Source organism: Sardina pilchardus, chromosome 14 (assembly GCF_963854185.1).
Source record: "Sardina pilchardus chromosome 14, fSarPil1.1, whole genome shotgun sequence".
In the NCBI taxonomy this organism is placed as follows: Eukaryota; Metazoa; Chordata; class Actinopteri; order Clupeiformes; family Clupeidae; genus Sardina; species Sardina pilchardus.
In genome coordinates this window covers 31,477,158-31,497,016 of record NC_085007.1, presented here as the reverse complement: position 1 = coordinate 31,497,016, position 19,859 = coordinate 31,477,158, and the positions used below count along the sequence as shown (strand labels likewise).

The window sequence follows — 19,859 nt, the reverse complement described above, 5'->3', positions numbered from 1 at the left end:
CACACACACATCTCTCCTCTGGGTGACTGGGAGCTGGGCAGCTGCTGCTGGCAGAGTGGGCAGATTGCTCTATAGCCAGATCAGACCAACACAGCTCTTAAACACACACACACACACACACACAGCTCTTAAACACAGAGAGCAGAGGGCTGCTGCAGCAGTGCAGTGCTTACAGGAGTGGGGGATGTGCACCAATGAGCAGAGAGAGACGAGTGCATAAGAGTGATTTGGTGTGCGTGTGTGTGTGTGTGTGTCGGGGGTGTGGGTGGGTCATGAATTCAGCTACACTCAGCAAGGGCAGAAAAACAGTGGAATCATTAAACAGTTCATTCAGGAAGTGAACAGGTCATGACATCATTTCCTGGCTGCCAGTCCAGGATGCGAGACGATGACTTTCGAGTTCCCCTTCTGCAGAACATTGGAATTTCACTTACCTCCCTACGCTCACCACTGGAAAGGGAAAACAAACGTCCACTCCAGTGTCCATGACAATGAGGACTAAACAGAACTGTGCTTAATCATCCTTAATCACCATAACCTTCATTTATTTGTTCAAAGTAATGAGAGTGAAGAATAATGACAGAATTCAAATAGAACACCACTCTTTCCCCAATTCATTCTCCTCCTATCAATCATTCATTCATTCGCGTCTAGCCTAGTGTCTAATGTGCATTCCATCTATCCTGGTGAAAACTAAAGGCATACAGTACATAAGCTTCACTTTAACACTGTAAAGCTTTAACCTCACATCAAATTGATACCCAAGTCATTTCATCACAGTAATATAACCCTATGGCTGAAGTAATATAGATTTATGCTTGCACACTGTTTTAGTCTATGGACATAGCGGATTACACGCACACACACACAATCCACACATCTATAGTATCTTGTGGCTGGTTTTGTGTGTATGTATGTGTGTGTGTGTGTATGTACTGTATGTGTGTGTGTGTGTGTGTGTGTGTGTGCAGGTAGTGGCCCTGGCTGTGCGTCAGGGTGGGCAGCTGCAGCGGCACAGCTGCTGGCGGTGGAGGAGGGGAGGGGCTGCCCTCTGCCCGCTCATCTGGCTCCTCACTGGGGGCAGCTGGGCCTGAGGCCTCCCTTTGTCATCCCCACACAATGGAGCCCTGCAGAGGCAGCGGTCAGCCCCACTCAGACGCACCCATTAATCCCAGCGGACAGGCAGGCAGGAGAGGACAGATAAGGAGAGGACAGACGAGCGGTCGTGTTGTCGTCTCTCAAGACTCAATGCACTCGGCATTAGGAGAGACAGTTTGTGAAAACAGGTACATGCTATTTGTGTGTACACTTCTTACGCAATACAGCAACAGCAATATCTCTAGTGCATTACAAGCACAGGGACACCTTTGTGGTGTGTATAGTGCACCAAATCCAAGGGCACTTAAACAGAGAGGAAAAGATTAATGGCTTTGGCTTTTGGAGGAGAAATCTAGAATATTGGTCTTGTAGGAGAGCTTGAAGGACTCTGGGCGAGAGCTCCAGGCCACGGGACGGGTCAGTAGGGATGCGGCCCAGCGCAGAGGGGTGCCCTGGGGGCTTTGGCTCGGGGTGAGCCGCAGGCATGGGTCGCGGCCTGACAAAGGAAGCGCACAAAGGCAAGGGCACGCAACATCAAAGCCTGGAGACGGCGCACACGCCAAGGACGCACGCAGCTGCTGCCGCCTCACGCTGCGCACCGCACACACACACGACTGCATGCATGGGTGTGCAAACAGCTCCATTTCCATCACACACACACACACACACACACACACACACACACACACACACACACAAACACACAAACAGGACACCGCTGTCTTTCATTTCAGTTAGTTTATTTTTTTCCATTGCTTAAAAAAAAATTGGATGACCACTTTACCCACGTTACAGCTTCCCCATTGCACAGGGGTCTGTGATGGAGAGTCTCCATCAGAATACCAATGAGATGCAAATGGGATGATCTGCATTCAAGAGTCTGGTGGGTCATGTGACCACAGAGGTCAAAGGGCACTGACGCCCAGTGTCGTATATGGAGGTCAGCCCTGTTAAATAGGAGTCGTGGCTCCTTCAGCGTGGAAACGACCGATTTTGACAACCTAGCCATAGCTTAACACCACATGTACGTACACAACAGGCAAGCAAGTCTGCATCGCTAGGGTTTCAGTCACACAGAACCCATGGAAAACTGAAACTAAGTCATTAAATAAAAATCTAAAACAATAATAACAATAATACAAAAAAATCACTTTGCAGGCGAGTATACACATACACAGTTGGACCGCACCACCAAAGTCCTGATGTGTGTGCGAGTGACCAAACCGCTTTTGTGTACACACACCTATACAATTTGGATTCTTGATGCAAGACAGAAAAAAACACAAACCTGCAGAGTGAGATTCGCTGTGAGCCCTGGAATCTGTGTTTGCACATGTACATGATGACAGCATGTGTATGCATGAATGCATGCATGTATGAGTTTATGTGTATTTGCAAAATAAGAGCATGCTTGTGTGTGTGTGTGTGTGTGTGTGTGTGTGTGTGTGTGTGTGTGTGTGTGTGTGTGTGTGTTTATGAATATGTAGTCCCCAGAGCTGCATTTCTAGAGCTGAAGGCCTCCCCCTATATAAACCACAGTCCATCCTGAAGTATTCCACCAATGGAATGCCTCATCGTCATATTCAGAAATGGTTACATACACAGGATTACATATGACCCAATAAAAGAGAGCTGATTGGTTGAGTACGTCAATATGGTAGTAAATGTACACCCATTTGCAGAAGCCAGAGAAATGGACACATACTAGCTAACTGGTCAATTATTTCACCTTCTGCAAATGAACCAATCATGTTTTTACCTCAAAGTAAATATATTCATATAGATATTTAGGTATATATATAAAGACTTGCAAAACCGTCCACTGCAAAATGGCTCTTAAGGATGCCATTTCAAAAAAGCTGTGTATATTCATGCTCATTAGTTTAGTTTCTTTTTTTTTTTTTATCTTTATCCGTTGCAGGGAGAAAAAAAAAACATCAAATTCATTCACTCTGTAAGCGGTCTAGGAGTCTGGCTTGTTGCATTCAAACAACGATTACACTCTAGAAACTCTAGTAGTTCACAAGGCCACTAGTCTCTCAGACTTCAAAAAACAAAAACAAAAAAACCCCATGTTTGTTTCCTAGGACCCCCTCTAGCTGCCTGGAGTGGAGGCTCCTGGGCGGGCCGGTGGGGGGGCTCTACACGCTGCTGCCCACGCTACTCGCGCTACTCACAGCTCTCCCCTTTAAAGCAGTCGCCTTAAAACAGTGCAAAACAAAATCAAACCTGTGCAAGAGGTCTACCTCTAAAAGATCATAGTCATCTTTTAAAAACAGTAATTCCAAAAAGAATAATACAATAATAATAATAATAATAATATTGACAATTATAATAACTTTAACAATGATGACGTAAAGCAATGGACGAACACTGCTCATTGGATGAGAGAAAAATGGAAACCCAGAGAGGAAAATAAAACAAAGCAGAGGAAGAGGAAATAGCCTCATCCCACACGTACACTCTCACTCGCTCACACACACACACACACACACACTCAGATAAACACAAATACAGTCACACTGCAATCCTCATCACTCCCCCAAAGTGACGGACAGTCTGGGACATAGGGTGTGTGTGTGTCTGCATGTTTATGTATGTGTGTGTGTATGTGTGTGTGTGTGTGTGTGTTGGGGGGTGGGTGTAAGGCTCCAGAAACCATCTGCTACCCCCAGGCAGTAGTGACAGAGGGCCAGGGTGGGAAACACACAAAGGGCGAGACAGAGGGAACCTCATCTTGTCCTGTGTGTGTGTGTGTGTGTGTGTGTGTGTTCATACACTGGACTCTACTCGCCCCCTGTCTGGGGGCAGCCAGGAGAGGGCAGAGAGAGAAAAGAGGGAGAGAGAGAGGGAGGGAGGGAGGGAGGTTGGCACACGAACACAAAGGCGGGTTAGACATTCCCCCTGGAAGCCCCTGCCTTTCGGAGAGGCCTGCCGCTGTGCCCCTCTGTCTGCCTCTGCCTTCACTCTTTTTTTCTCTTCTTTTCTCTCCTTTCTCTCTCGCTCACTCCCTCGCTCTCCCCCACGTGCTCCCTTTTGTCCAGCCATCCTCTCACTGCTCTGACACACGCCCTCACAGTTAGCTCACAGCACAGTGGAGCGCCGTGGACACACAAAAGTCAGCTGGGGAGCCTCGGAATCAGCCAGTCTGGTGCTGGCCACAGAGCAGGGAGACACCAGTTGATTAGTATGCATGGTGTGTGTGTGTGTGTGTGTGTGTGTGTGTGTGTGAGTGTATCCCATATCCCTCCATTCACCATTCATCTCAAACCTTAATGCCATCGCACACAACCTCAGCTCTGCTCCTGTCCCGTCCTGTAGTGGCGCTGTGTGTGTGTGTGTGTGTGTGTGTGTGTGTGTGTGTGTTTGGGGGGGCTGCTGGGGGCAGGTGTGTGGCGGAGGTCATGCGGTGAGCTTCTGGATGGTTCTGTTGTAGTACTGCGTGGTCAGCGCCTCCAGTGGAGTCCAGCGGTGGGCGTGCAGCTCGATGACCTCCATGAGCAGCGAGCGGGTCAGCTGCGACTCGGACGGACACAGCATCTTGTCCCGCACCGCCGCCAGCAGCTCCGTCATCATCTCAGGCAGCTGCTCCTCCAGCAGACCACCCGTACTCTGCAGCTAGAGACAGAAGAGAGAGAGAGAGAGAGAGAGAGAGAGAGAGAGAGAGAGGGAGAGAGAGGGAGAGAGAGAGAGAGAGAGGGAGAGAGAGGGAGAGAGAGGGAGAGAGAGACAGAGGGAGAGAGAGGGAGAGAGAGAGAGAGAGGGAGGGAGAGAGATGGAGGGAGAGAGAGAGAGATGGTGAGACAAAAAGGCAGGGGAACAAGACCAGACAATATAAGAGTGAGGGGGATGGTGAGAGAAAGAGAGGAGGAGAGAGAGAGGGAGACAGAGAGAGAGGGAGACAGAGAGAGAGAGGGACTGATGAGTGAAGGGCAGGAGTCAGAGGTTAAGGCTGGACGGTGGGGGTAGGGTGAGTGTGCTTGAGGGGTTGACAGTGACTCGAATGTTAAGTATGGCTGTGTCAGGCTGGATGTGTGTGTGTGTGTGTGTGTGTGTGTGTGTGTGTGTGTGTGTGTGTGTGCCTGCAGGGGGGTTGCAGACTGGGTGTCGCAGCTCCAGAGACGCTGGAGCAGATGCCAGTCTGAGAGCAGTTCTGGCGCAGGCTATTGTGCACCGCGTGCCGGCTGCGCGAGCAACTTCCCCTGGCCAGACACACACACACACACACACACACACGCACACACACACACACACACACACACACACACACACACACACACACACACACACACACACACGGTCTGTCTATCTGCTGCTGTGGAGACGGCGGCTGCTGCCGCTGCTGTCTGGGAGGCGTTGTAAGAGGGGAGGCGAGGAGTGCAGATCGCTGCAGTAGACTTGTGAATGCGTGTGCGGGTGCCAGCCGTGGGCAGCGCTGCCTGTGCCCAGAGACAGCGTATGTCTCCGCGCGCCCCCGGCCCTCAACAGGCCCCCTCTCGGCCCGCTGCCACCGGGCCACAGCTCCGCACGCGGCGCACGGCACGCTGCCTGATGCGCTGGATATTCTGGGCTGGCCAGGGCCCGCTCCTCTTCAGCTAGCCATCTGGGCACATTACCGTCTTCCGCAAATACCACGCCAATTAACCCCGTCACAGCCACTTTTTTCAGCAAAGTAGTAAACACATGCCGCTTTGTGTCGCATGAATAATCCATACTGTGGGTAGCAGCGTGACTCATTGTGTCTGCGTAGCCATTTCTACATTCATAATGTATGCAGTGCTTGCATCCAGATATGTAGCAACACAGAGCATTACTCCAATGAAAGATTAACGTCAAAAGAGCCCTGTGCTGCTGTGAGATTGCTTGTGTATACGGTTTGCGATTGCGTGAATGTTCTGCCGCTACGTCCTTTGAGTGTGTTGCTCTGGGTTTCTGTCCCTTGATCTCTCCTCCCTTTCAGTCTCTGGCACACACTTACTCTCACACACACACACACACACAGACACACAGACACACACAGACACACACACACACACAAACAAACAAACCCAAAACAAAGTCTGCAGGCGGATTTCACCTCTCCTAACCCTGCTCCCAGCTGTCACACAGCTCATGTCCAGACACCCCCCTCCTCGTCTCCTCTCCCCAGCCTGCCTACCTCTGATGTGCTCTATAATTCATAAGAGCTTTTTTCCCCCTCTCTCAGTACATCCAGAAAAGCAGACCATGCCTTGCCGGAGCTCCCCTGGCATGAACCTTACGGAGACGGCCTAAATTTATCCCCAGCGCCTCAGCTTCAGACAGGGCCAGACACGGCGTGGCAGCCTGGCAGGACCAGCAGGAGGAAGAGGAAGAGGAAGAGGAAGGACAGGCCCACAGAGCGCAGAGGGACATCGCAGTGACTTTCCAGATGAATAACTCCTGCGCCACTCATCCCCCGACTGGATATAGGAGGAATGTGACAGGCCGAGTGTGTGTGTGTGTGTGAGTGTGTGTGTGTCGGACAGTGAGAACAAATCAGGGGGGCTGGGGAGCCTATGGCTGACCAGTGCATGGGCATGTGTGTGTGTGAGTGGGAGGGGTCAGTGAGGGATAGGGACACAATCTTACCTCCATGGAACAGCAGAGAACGGCATCTTCCTTCACCTCTGGTGACTCCAGCAACTGGCAAACACACACACACACAGACAGACACAGACAGACAGACAGAGAAAGAAGATACACACGTTAATTCCCCTCACAAAAATGGCAACAAAAGCAGCATCAGAGATGCCATCCACAATAGATACTTTTGGAATGCTTGACTCTCATCTTCTTATTCTACTTTGTAGAGCAAATGATAAAACAGGCACATACACACACACACCCACGGAAGGAGCTTGAGGGAAAACTATTAGAATATCAGAATAGCGATAGAGTCAAGCATCTAGAGTAGTAGATGATTCTGGAAGAGTTGGCATATGACATACAGTACTGGATACAGACTCCTACAGCACTAGCAAGACCAAGGCAGCTCCCAGTCAGCTCAAAATACCAACACGGAAAGAATATTTATCAGGAAATACAAAGCTACGGCACCAACAATCCTGTTTCCTGTTTGCCTAACCCAGTTAGCGGTGCACTGGCTTGATTCATAGGAGAGCATAATGGAATTTGCATAGCACTAAGCCTTTCTGCCCTGTGGGTGTCTGCCTCTGTCTGAGTCATTCTCTCTTTGTCTGTCTCTCCATGGAAGAGTCTCTCTGTCTGTCTGTCTGTCTGTCTGTCTGTCTGTGTCTCTCTCACTCTCTCCATCTGCCTGCCTCTGGAAGTGTCTGTCTGTCTGTCTGTCTGTCTGTCTGTCTCCTGCTGGAGAGACCTCTGCTTCCTGGAGGGAATGTGCCTTGTGACAGATGGACAGGCCCTCAGTGGTGGCTAAAGCGTTTTGGGTGGCTGTGTTTCCCGGTGCAGTGGTCAGATGGTCAGATCATACTCATGGAAACGGTGGTGAAGAGCCACAGCTGACCCCCTCCACAGCCTGCTGCAGCAGCAGGACTCAAACACTGCTCTTGGGTGGGAACGACAGAGCTACTGAGTGCTCAACGTCTGACTGCACTAACAGAGCAGTATGCATTATCTATGGAAATGTGCATTGCTCCGAGCAAATAGTCTTGTAGGTTTCCACATAATGGAACTAATCAGACTTCAAAAGAGGAGAGCAGGAAGAATGTAGTCCTAATTAAAAACATAAACAGCTCGACACAACCAAACATGCTGTAGACGTACAACCTGCTACTACTAAGTGTTGGCATGGTTTGGTGTTTGTGTGTGCGTGAGGGTGTAGGAATGTGCCTTAAATATGACTAAAACCTCACCGTAAATATTTCCCTTTAAGACGGTAAACTGGCAGGACAGCAGAACATGCCGGGAGCCAGGCACTTTGAGTGCATCAAACGCAAACCCCTGCTGTTCTCCCAGACCCAGAGGGAAAAGTACTCGTTCTCATCCCGCCTTCACATCCCCTCTTATACGGAACCAGCCACAGAATTGGCATTATAAACTCGGCCACACTCCATCTCACCAAAGCCATCTCAGCAATGCCAGCTCTCTGTTTCAGTGAGCACGGTGTGTATGTTCATCATCAAGGTGTGTGTGTGTGTGTGTGTGTGTGTGTGTGAGAGTTGCACACAACTTGATGATACACAACACCGGAGTCGAGGCTCTAAAAACCAAACGATTTCCTTTCTTTTTCCCTTGATGTTGCTCAGCTACACTACAGGAACAAGCTGATGAAATGATGAAAATGCACGCTTACAATTTCCATGCGACTTCCTCTTGAGATGAAACACAGATTTGCATGTGTAAATCCGTTAACAAACAGCAAACATCAAGAGTTCACATGCAAAACCCTCGAAATCCGTCTGACCATTTGTCTTTTAAACATCTTTATCAGGTTCCTCTATAGGTTTTTGCCTACAAATCTATTTGGTATTCAGAAGGAAGCTAAATGATTTGCATTGCATTTGCATTAATTTACAACAACATATTATGTATAACAAGCATTCACAAACTCTTCATATACAAATGCAGTGGTTTTACTTCTTACTTCAAAAAGAGGTGTGTGTGTGTGTGTGTGTGTGTGTGTGTGTGTATTTGCCAGTTTTTAGCCTGGGGAGGTTCAGTGAGACAGCTCCCAGAGCAGCCGAGAGGGCAGCAGGCAGGCACTGACACAGGCACCCCTTTGTGAGAGGTGGGGGCCTCGCCGAGAGGGATGATCAAAGCCGCCCAGGGGAGGCCTGGACACTGTCTGGACAAAATGGCTGACAAGTCAGCGAGTGATTAAGCCCAAGAAACCCTGGAATCAGTAAGTCTGGGGCCATACCTTCTGTCCTGTCTCTACTGCTGAATAAAAAGACAGGTCGTTTTCAATATATCTACAATCTGTAGAACACTCTGGAATGATGGCATGCTATATAAGCCAGTATCTTGTCTACACGTGATTCAAAATGAAGCTGACCAGTGAAGAGTGGAAAAGGGGTTAAGTGGGAACTAGGACATGAAGCTCCAGAGCTGGATGTGATATAATGACCCTGTGAAGCCTCCCATATGAGACTCAATTAGAGTGACAATAAACAGGCAGCAGCCTAGTGCTGGTGCAGCTCTCCTCTAGCTCAAAAGAACACCGCAAGTGCTAGCACATGGCCAGATCTACACCTACCACTCCAGTGTCATTAGTGTCCATCCTTTTTTTAGTTGTTCTTTTCTTTGAATCATTATTTTGCATTTTCAAAGTTTAGCCTCAAGACTACATAGCATCATTTTGTGGGAATATCATTTTTCTCAAAATCAAGTGTTTCAGCAATGACCGAATAAATGGCAACAAAGGCACTGTTAAAGATTTGACTTTGTAAGTGGCTTTTGTGGAAAAGATGTTCATTAAAAACTGTAGAATGGCAAAATAATTGACCTGTAGACAGCATAGCCTCTGGTTGGTCATTAGTAGTGAAAACTCCTTTAGAAGAGCTCACTGCCCAGCAGAGTTATGATGCTGAATTCTGATGGTGTCTTGGTGGTCCTGTGTAATTATTTAAAGGTTCTCATTCCAGCGGTCTCCAGGGAGACCTGTGCTTTAAGCCCTGTGTAAGACACCCCATAATGACATCCCCTGGGAGCACAGCAAGAGAGGCCAGGGCTCAGGTTACACCTGACACACACACACTCACATACTTTACACTCACCACAGGCACTCATCACTCTGGGCCCACACACACACACACACACACACACACACACTCATTTGGAAGCACACAACGCTCACACAACACAACACAGGCAAGCACACACACACACACAGAGTTGGTGGCTCTTTGCGTGGCCATTTTCAGTAACTTTAAGATCCAGTGTGCCCCAGCCGAGGCTACGGCTAGCAGGCAGTATGCACGCGGCCCTCTCTGAGCTGAGGCCCATTGTGATATGCATCAGTGTCTCTCAGATGCACTCAAGTCCTTCATGATGAGCTGCAGCGCACGCTTGGCTGCTAACATCAATCTCTTGTGAGGAGTCCAAACAACAGTCACTCTCCTTCTGGGTCCTGTATACACCTGTCATGTAGAGGCACAGCTACACGGGAGACACCTGTAATTAGAGAAACCGGTGGAGCCGGGCCCCGCCCCGCCCCTGCGCTCCACTTCACACCTGGCTGGGAGACAGGCGGCCATGTAAACACACGGCTCTACCTGACGGGGCCCACGTCTAGGGACATGCCTGGGAGCATGCAAGCACACGCACAGACACACACACAGACACACACAAAGACACAGACAGACAGACAGACAGACAGACAGACAGACAGACAGACAGACAGACAGACAGACAGACAGACAGACAGACAGACAACGATATGGACAAGAAACACATGCACACATACACGTGCCCTGCGCGCACACACACACACACACACACAGACAGACAGAAACAGACACACACACACAGACACACAAACAAACTACACCACACAGACATGCTTACAAATATTTGACAAGGCTGATATCCGCTCTGAGTGAGCAGTCCCTGCGTGTCGAGACAAGGCTGCCTGGGTGCCTGCTCCTGAGATGAAAGGCTGATTGGGACGCGCCGGAGTCCACGCCGCCTGCCAAGCCCCACACTACACTACACTACACTACACTACACTACACGCAGCGCTGCAGCTCAGCACTGGGACTTTAGCAATCCTCTGCCTACGATAAGAAGGAGCGCTCCTACACTGGGCCTGCACTCTGGAATGTGCACCCCCCCCACCTAACCCACCCACCCACCCAGACACCCAAGAATCTCTCCCCGCTGTAGGGGGAGGGGGGTGGAGGTAGGTGGCAGCAGAGATGAGGGCTCTGCCAGAGTCTGACTGAGGGTGGAGGAGGTGGTCTCTTCGCTCTCTCTCCATCTCCTTTTTCAACCACTCTGCTCTCTCTCTCTCTTTCTCTCTCACTCTCTCTCTCTCTCCATCCTCCTCCTTATTCTTCTGCATGTCTTCATCTCCTCCCGCTCCCTGTGCATGGTCCCCCATCTCTGGGCCTGGCTCTCCTCCTCCCTCTCCTCCTCCCTCTCCTCCTCCCTCTCCTCCTCCCTCTCCTCCTCTCTCTCTGCTGTGTTCTGGCAGCAGCCATGCGTGGGTGGGCGTCATTCTGATTTCACACCTCTACCACAGAGAGAGACTTTCTGCTCGGAGGACAACCTCAACTTCCTGCTGAGGGAAGCGAGAGACAGCTGACGCCTGTGTGTGTGCGAGTGTGTGTCTCTGTGTGTGTGCGTGTGTGTCTCTGCGTGCGTGCCTGTGTGTGTGTAGACGCATGCGCTCCTGTTCCTACACCGGTGATGGAGAAAGAGGATGGTCCACAAATCTTTCTTCGTGAAATGACAAAAAAAGGGAAAAGCTGATTAGGTGGGAATAATCAAGGCTTCTGATCTCAATGTATGTTAGTGTTTCTGTACATTGTGTGGGTTAGTGTGTATGTATGTATGTATGTATGTATAGTATGTTTCTGTACATAGTGTGCATGCATGCATGTATGTATGTTTCTGAAAGAGTTCCTCTGTTCTCTTTCCACTCTCCTCACTCTTATGGGGAGCAAGCAACTAGGGGCCTCAGCATCTGTTTTACATTACTGAGGCATCAATTACTGAGCCATCACTGTTTGTGTGTGTGTGTGTGTGTGTGTGTGTGTGTGTGTGTGTGTGTGTGTGTGTTCGTGCAGACGCAGATACACCAAGCAGAACTGTGTCTGATCAAGAGACACACTGTATATGTCTCTGTTGGAGCTGCTTGTTGAGTGTGTGAGTGTGTGTGAATGCGTATGTGTTTGTGCCTGCGAGCCTATTTCGGAGCACAGCTCTACTTTGCGTTTGGGTGCATCCCCCTCTAAGTTAAAACAACACCTAAAATAAACACACTCCACTTGAAACACACACCAGCCTCCTCACCTCATTCCAGAGCGCTCTGTGTGTGTGAATGACTGTGTGAATGACTGTGTGTGTGTGTGTGTGTGTGTGTGTGTGTGTGTGTGTGTGTGTGTGTGTGTGTGTGTGTGTGTGTGTGTGTGTGTGTGTGTGTCTGTGTTGCGGGCAGATCAAAAGGACATGTAAAAATTGCAGGGGCATTCCTGAAGCACCCCTACCGCGGGCTACACAGTGTGTGTGTGTGTGTGTGTGTGTGTGTGTGTACGCGATAGAGACAGTGTGTGCGTACATTAGTGCATGGGTGGCTGAATATAGGATGTCACCATGAAAACCAGACATAAACACACACTGTCGCCACTCTCAAGGGGAAGGGCTGCATCCAGTGCACCTCCCCTCTCTCCTCCATTCTCACTCCACTCCCTTCACCAGGCCCCAGTCTCTCTGTCTGTCTGTCTCTCTCTCTCTCTCTCTCTCTCTCTCTCTCTCTCTCTCTCTCTCTCTCTCTCTGGCGCTCTCCCGGCCTCTTCCTGGTTCTCTCCCCCCTCACCTCTGTTCCTGTTACAATATTGGACTCCTCCCCTCCACAACATCACATCACATCACTAGTGAACTTCAATTAAAGTCAATTAAAGCAGAGGCTACTTGAGACTGGCTCACCTTTAGACACCACTCACTCTCTAATTTCCCCTAAACCTGAACATGCAGGGGACACACTTTTCTGTGACGCGACGCCAAAAAAAAAAAAAGAAGTTTGTGTCTCTGGTGTCTGTGGTTTCCATGGAGACACCTTCCAGAGTGGCGATCGCAAGGCAGGTGTTAGTGTAATCTCCTATCATTACGGTTGGCCCCGCTCACTCTGCAATCTGCTGCCCTGGTGAGCTCTAAACACAGCCCTCAGGCCTGGAGCACACACACACACACACACACACACACACACACACACACACACACACTCCCTCACACTGCAGCCCAGACACAGCCAGCGGGGGAGCCAGGACTGAGCTGGGCAGGCAGCACAGACACAATGCACATGGACACCGCGACCAAGAGCAGTGGGAGCAGTGGCTGCTAGGGCCTATATCAACCATACCATAACCAGGAACACTAAACCACCTCACCACCTCACCACTTCACCCAGCCCCACAGCCTTTTGGACTATATGGAACTTGAGTCTGATATTCTGTGTGCTTGGAACCCATTCAAAATGTAAGCTGGACATAACAGCTAATAAAATAAGATGTAGTTTACTTGTATATTTCAAAAATAGTGTGTAAAATATATATTGGCACATCATATCCATGTAAATGACCAGTGCAGCAGTAGGATTGCCAGAAGACTAGTAGTTGCACTGGAATAGTGCAGAAGTAAGCACTTTGGGACTAGGACTGAAACAAGTGCTCCAACACAGTGTGCTGCATGCATAGTGCTGGCACTGGCACTAAGGACTGTGCTGGACCAATCCATTACAGAGCACTGGCCTCCCTCAAATGCTGCAAATGCAGCTCTAGTATACTAGGGAATGTCCTCTTTCACTAATGCCACTGGAGAGTGTGTGCGCTGTATGGAGGGGAGTATGAGTGTGTGTGTGCTGTATGGAGTGAGAGTGTGTGTGTGTGTGTGAGCTGTATGGAGTGTGTGTGTGTGTGTTGAGTGGACTGACCTCCCTGAGGCAGGTGTAGATGGGGCACACCAGCACCCTGAAGGGCTCTCCTGCGCTGCTCCTCATGGTCCCAAACACCTCACACAGGAAGGTGATGAAGCCCAGCCAGCTCTCCACGTCACTCTGCTGCAGCGCCTCTCGCCGCGTGAAGTCCTTCTGCTCACACACACGCACACGCACACGCACACGCACACGCACACGCACACGCACACGCACACGCACACGCACACGCACACGCACACGCACACGCACACGCACACACACACACACACACACACACACACACACACACACACACACACACACACACACACACACGGAGAGAGAGAGAGGACTGAGCATCAGAGAGAGTAAGATGGAGGGAGTACCATCAGTTGCATTAAGTAAATGTGAATGAGCAAGGGGAGCAGAAACTGTGAGCCAAATTGAGTAAAAAGAAACAGGTTCAGTGAGATATCTAGAATGATAGAAAGGGTGAGGAATGAAGCGAGAGAAGAGTAAATCAGAGCGAAGGAGAAGAATGAAGTGTGAGAGGGGAGAGATAGAGAGAGAGTGTGAAAGAGAAATCTAACCACTGCCAGACATTTATCATTCTTGTCTGGACACAGTGAGAGAAAATATCAACATATACATTACACTCATTACACAGCATTGGTTCACATGCGCCTGTGAGTGGGACTTTCCACTGCGCTTAATATCTGCTGCTAGCGCAACATTCTCATGCATGTCTGGGGCACACCGCCACCAAACCAAAACAAAAGGAGAGAGAGAGAGAGAGGGGGGGGGGGGGGGGGGGAGGGAGAGAGAGAGAGAGAGGGGGGGGGGGTGGAGAGAGAAAGAAAGAAAGACAGAGAGAGAGAGAGAGACAGACAGAGAGACACGCACACTTAAATTTACAGAATAACAATGTTTTCATTGGCCACTGCAATGTAAGGGAATGTTTCTGACCTCCTACACAGGCTTGCAGAGGTGGGACAAAGTCATTGTTTGGCAAGTCACAAGTCAGTCTCAATTCATTGCCCTCAAGTCCCGAGTCAAGTCCCGAGTCAAGACAGGCAAGTCCCGAGTCAAGTCCAAGTCAAAGGCCAACAAGTCTCAAGTCAAGTCCCAAGTCCTACGGTCTGACTTTCGAGTCCTTTCGAGTCTTTTTAAAAATCGAGTGAAACAGGTATTTTGTCAATTGAATTTGTGTGTGCTGGAGAGATTGAGATGCAAATCTGTCTAGCAGAAATGTCAAATGGAATCTCTAGCACATTCTCAATGAAATATAGGCCCTATGTGTTAAAATATGTGTTCAATTTGTTAAGAAACCATAGGCCTACACAAGCTGAAATAGTTTTATAACGTGTGACCATGTTTATTACATTACAAAAATGTAGGCAAAACCGTATTGCCATAAGGGGGATACAGATAACTCACAGCAGTGGCAATCCTAGTCTCTGCTCAAACCTCCAGTCCACACACACAGAAAATGGTGTGTCTTGTGTCTATTTCATATTTTGAATTTATAAACTTGACATATTTTGTGAACAATTTATAGTATTTTAGGATCTGCATAATTACTTATAGCTAAAAATATTCAGTAATTTGAATACTTCATATTGATGATTACACTTGTCTTTAATGATATTACAGGGTGGTGTGTAGGTCTAATTGAGTGCCTGTCACTTTAAGAAGTACGTGAACATAATTAGGTTTCATTCGGTTAGAAAAATAGTCACACATAGTTCAAGGACATATGTTTTCATTAAATAAAATGAATGTTCAAAAAACTGACAAGGTAAAGAAAATATTTATGATGTCATAGAAAATATCTTGCAATGTTAACTTCTATGATTTAGGTAGGTTACCGTGGCATGGCATTGTTGCCCCTTTTTCCTTGGTCATGTTTAATTGGGTGGGTGCTTAACTTACTCTACCATGACATGGAGTTTGATGTATCCAATGAGTAACAACCAGTGCTCAAAATAAAACGTTATGGTAGGCTAGCCTATTCTCCTCTTGATAATGTTAGTGGAATGGATTTAATATGAGTGTACACAAAAAGACTATATGATACAGCGCACGTTTGAGGTGAAAATGTTCCACCTTTTAAAAGCCTAATCCTAATCGTGGTTAAATCCATCAATTAGACAACAGAATCAGTAGGGTAGGCTACCAGTTTGGTTTCATAGTAGCCTACCAGGCATATGTCAAAAGCAGGCTAGGATGAAGCTGGGAGGAATTTAACAAGTTCTACTCAGTCATTCGTTTCTTGTTGGTCTCCACGTAATTTTTGTAGGCAAACGAATTAACGAAATAATCTTATGTAGCCTATCATTTTGCTGGCGCATTCACGTCCGTTGTCTGGCCCTGCGTGATGTCTAGCTTGTTCCGCGTGGTTGGCCGCTGTCGAATCAAAACAATCTAGGCTACAGTAAGTGATTTGATTGGATTTTGTGCCGAATAGGCTACGCGCATTGTCTCACGCACAGGCGCGCACACATAAATATCAGATCAGTCCGTGTCTACATTTTATCTTTTTGTCTTTCGTTTTTTTATGGGAAGTAGCAAGTCTTTACAAGTCAATAGGCGCAAGTCCAAGTGAAAGTCCGAGTCATTGATGTTAAAGTCCAAGTCGAGTTGCAAGTCTTTTTATATTTTGTCAAGTCGAGTCTAAAGTCATCAAATTCATGACTCGAGTCTGACTCGAGTCCAAGTCACATGACTCGAGTCCACACCTCTGCAGGCTTGTATTCAGTGCGTTGGTGAACAAGGCATGATATGTAGGAGGCAGGGATGATTAAAATACAGCGCTCCAAATCACTAGAGGGGTTAAGGCTTCTAAACCTACACACTGAAGCACACAGAGCAAGGCATCAAGTCACTGGGAGGACACGACTATCGGAGGAGTGCTAGAGTAGACTGTGGAGCATGCAATATTAATTGTTGTGGCTGTTAGCATTCAGTCCCAGAGTAAAGGCCTCATGGTTAAGCTAGCTGATGGAGACGAGGCCGGATGATTCAGCAGATTAACCCATGCACAGCTTTACTCTTAAGTATAGGTGGGCTAATTACGTTTGAAAGCATTTAATAACAGCATTAATAGAACATGACTTTTTAATAACACGCTTGCGGCATTTAACATCTTGCGGCTTAACCAACTCTGATCAACACATATGCTTTTTGAGGAGATGTGCGGAGTGTGTGAAATATACACAGAGCTTGCATGGAGATCATCATTCCGCACAAGGTTTAAGAGGCAACTGTCACCTTATAGCTGTTGCCATGGTTACTGCACACTTGACCTGCAATCTGAAATCTGTACATGCCACGGCTGGCTTGGGCTGTGTATGTTCTTATCGCGTCCCATTAAAAATGCATTGGCCACTGAGGGCCGTCCACAGGTCTGCTACTCCTGTAGACTGCCTGTAAGGGCGGCGGAGACGCATGCTGAACTGCTGAGGAGGCACGAGCTGGAAGAATCAAAGGCCTGCAGACTTGGCGCAGAGCTGCAGCGCGAGACACCACAAAATGATTGCCTGTGGAAGTGATCCTCCGGGGCCCAGCGAGGGAGCCATTTTATTGTGACTGTGTGTGGCGGTGAGAGTGTCTCGAGGCGGGACAGACAGGAAGCAAGCCCTGTCACCAGGGAGGAAGAGGCTGACTTACAATGTGACACCCTGGTGAGAAGCACGTCCAACACTTACTTCCCAGAGAGAGGCGGGAGAGAGTGAGAGCAAGAGAGAGAGAGAGCGAGAGAGAGACAGAGAGAGAGAGAGAGACGGAGAGAGAGAGAGGTTTAACATTTGGCTGCCAAAACACCACAGTGCAGACACACAGGCTGACCACAGTCGGGAGGTCAGGACTTGAGGGAGGAAAAGGAAGAGAGGAGAGGCGGAGGAGGGAGGGAGAGGGGGAGAGCAGTTGCTCAGGGCAGCAACAGAGACGTGCACATTGTGTTTTAGCTCATGTTGTGTGGTCACGGGCTTCCTTGTTTGCGAGATAAGACTCTAAGCACTAGTCTCACAGTCTCTGCTTATGTGTGAAACCTTGCAAAACCGTTTTAACACCTCGGAGTGTGTTTTTCGTGAGAGCTCGAAGACACTCCGATAAGTAGCGGACGCTTTTATCGAAGCGACAGACTAGAGGTCGACCGATAGTCAGTTGATGCCTTTACTGACTACGCCAACATTTTCTGAGTTTTCAAAGGCAATGTTGATGGCAGCAGTCAGGAAGTGGAATCAAGATCACCAAAACCCAAGGAAAAGGTTGATGGAGCCCACAACTACTTAAAGACTTGAACTATAAGCTTGTAGAATAAAGCAAACACTGACGCTTTGAAAATATTCTTTTTGTTGTTGGTCTTTACACTGTACCAAAGTCTTTTTAATACATATCATGCATATATGACATATCAGCACTCCAAGTGAGGCTTTCTGTTTTCATGAGGAGTATTATGCTGTCAGATGTTCCATGGCAGGCTAATTGCATTTTATAGCGCCATCAGGAGTGTGCTACGGTGGGCTTAATTAGAGGCGCTGCTGAGCGAGGCCGTGGCAGCGGAGCGGGCCAATCAGGGCGCGGAGAGGAAAGGGGAAGTCCTGGAGACAAGCAGGGGCAGAGCGGAGGGAGCTGGGGCGCAGACACGGCAGCGCCACGAGCAGCAGGTGGGTTGACATTTGGAGTGGCGTGCCCGTCAGAGCCCCTCCGCCCCCTCCGGGAACAAACGAGGCCTCCTTAAGAGGAGGCGTCTGGCACAGCGTCTGGCATCAGGGGCGAGGCCGTGCCCACGTGACCTCCCGCTGAGCGCAGAGGGAGCCTGCGGTGCCAACGCTGGGCCGGCCTACGCCTGCGTCTGCCCTGCTGCCCTGCTGCCCACCACACCGGCCTCCCCCTCAGATGGACACACACACGCTGTTGGGCTGCCACAACTTGGACTGGACTGGACTGGACTGGACTGGACTGGACTGGACTGTTAGGATAAGCTGAGGCTTGACTATGTGCCATGGTTGTTCCGAGCTGTGTGTACCTCTTCCCACAGAAGGCCCAGTCTGGAGAGAGGAGAGGCTTGCGGCGAGAGGGAGGAGCCCTTGAGCAGGAGCAGGGCTGGCTGGGGCTGAGGGCACCATGCTGGGTGGGAGCGTCCAGCCGGAGCTGTGCCATGCAGCGTGGCGCGTGAGCACGTGGCACGCTCCTCTGCTCCCTGCGGAGACGGGCACCTCTCCGTGCCAAGTTGTATGCTGTTACAATGTGCCATGTCATGCTGCCACTTTCTCATGTGCCAGGTTAGCGCTGGGCCTTACCTGCAGGCTCATGCCACCAATGCCCACGGCTACTGGAGCGGCACATGGTGGCAGTGCCACCCTTGGCATCACAGGTTACAAAAGCAATACACCAGCCCATAACCCTGGAACATTTTCTGTTTCTTACTTGCACCAGAGCGGCACGATTTTGAAATCGTTTCATTCTGTCCTTCTCCTCTAAATCTCCGTTCTTACAGCACATTGAAAGGCGAGCCCTTCTCTGAGCGTCTCTCTCTTCTCTCTCTCACCTGGAGCATGTTGAGGAGCAGGGAGCGGAACTTGGTGCCCTCCACCATGAAGAGCGCCATCTTGTCGCAGAGCTTGGCGGCCATGGCGGCGAAGCTGCGGTCCGTGACGGCCTTCTGGTAGATGGTGCGCACGATCTCCTCCAGCATCTCCTCGGAGCTGGCCGAGTTCTGCGCCTCCTCCATGAAGGAGCTGAGCTGGCCGTCCACGCCGCTGCTGTTGTTGCGCATGCTGTTGAGCAGCTCCTGCAGACGGTCCATGCGACTGCGCTGGGGCGCGGAGGGCAGCACCGGCACCTCCTCCTGAGAGAGGAGAGAGGAGAGAGGAGAGAGGAGAGAGGAGAGGAGAGCAGAGCAGTTAGGGCACCTCCTCCTGACAGAGCCACAGGGCACAGGAGAGGAGAGGAGAGCAGTTATGGCATGGCCAACGACTTCACCATTTTAGTTTAGTCTCGCAGTGGAAATCATTTTTCCCCAGACCCATAAATGTGAGTGCACTATTAGCTGCAACAATTAATTGATAACTAGTAAATAATAGCAACATTTTTTGGTAATCAGTTAATCGGTTTGTGTCATTTTTTAGAAAAACACTTCAAAATGCTCTGATCGTAGCTCCATAAACTCAGCACAGTGACAGTA

At 49.3% G+C, this 19,859-nt stretch overlaps 1 protein-coding gene across 1 annotated transcript in view; it reads right to left on the bottom strand.

Annotated features, from left to right (window-relative positions):
• Nucleotides 1-1,821: 1,821 nt before the first annotated feature.
• ctif (CBP80/20-dependent translation initiation factor) overlaps nt 1,822-19,859 on the bottom strand; it is a 74,860-nt gene continuing 56,822 nt past the window's right edge. Inside the window, exons 12-15 of the mRNA XM_062553574.1 lie at nt 19,224-19,523; nt 13,691-13,846; nt 6,709-6,762; nt 1,822-4,716 (exon numbers count right to left, since the gene is read on the bottom strand). Coding sequence (XP_062409558.1) covers nt 4,501-4,716; nt 6,709-6,762; nt 13,691-13,846; nt 19,224-19,523 — 726 coding nt within the window. The 3' untranslated portion in view covers nt 1,822-4,500. The remainder of the gene's footprint in view (nt 4,717-6,708; nt 6,763-13,690; nt 13,847-19,223; nt 19,524-19,859) is intronic.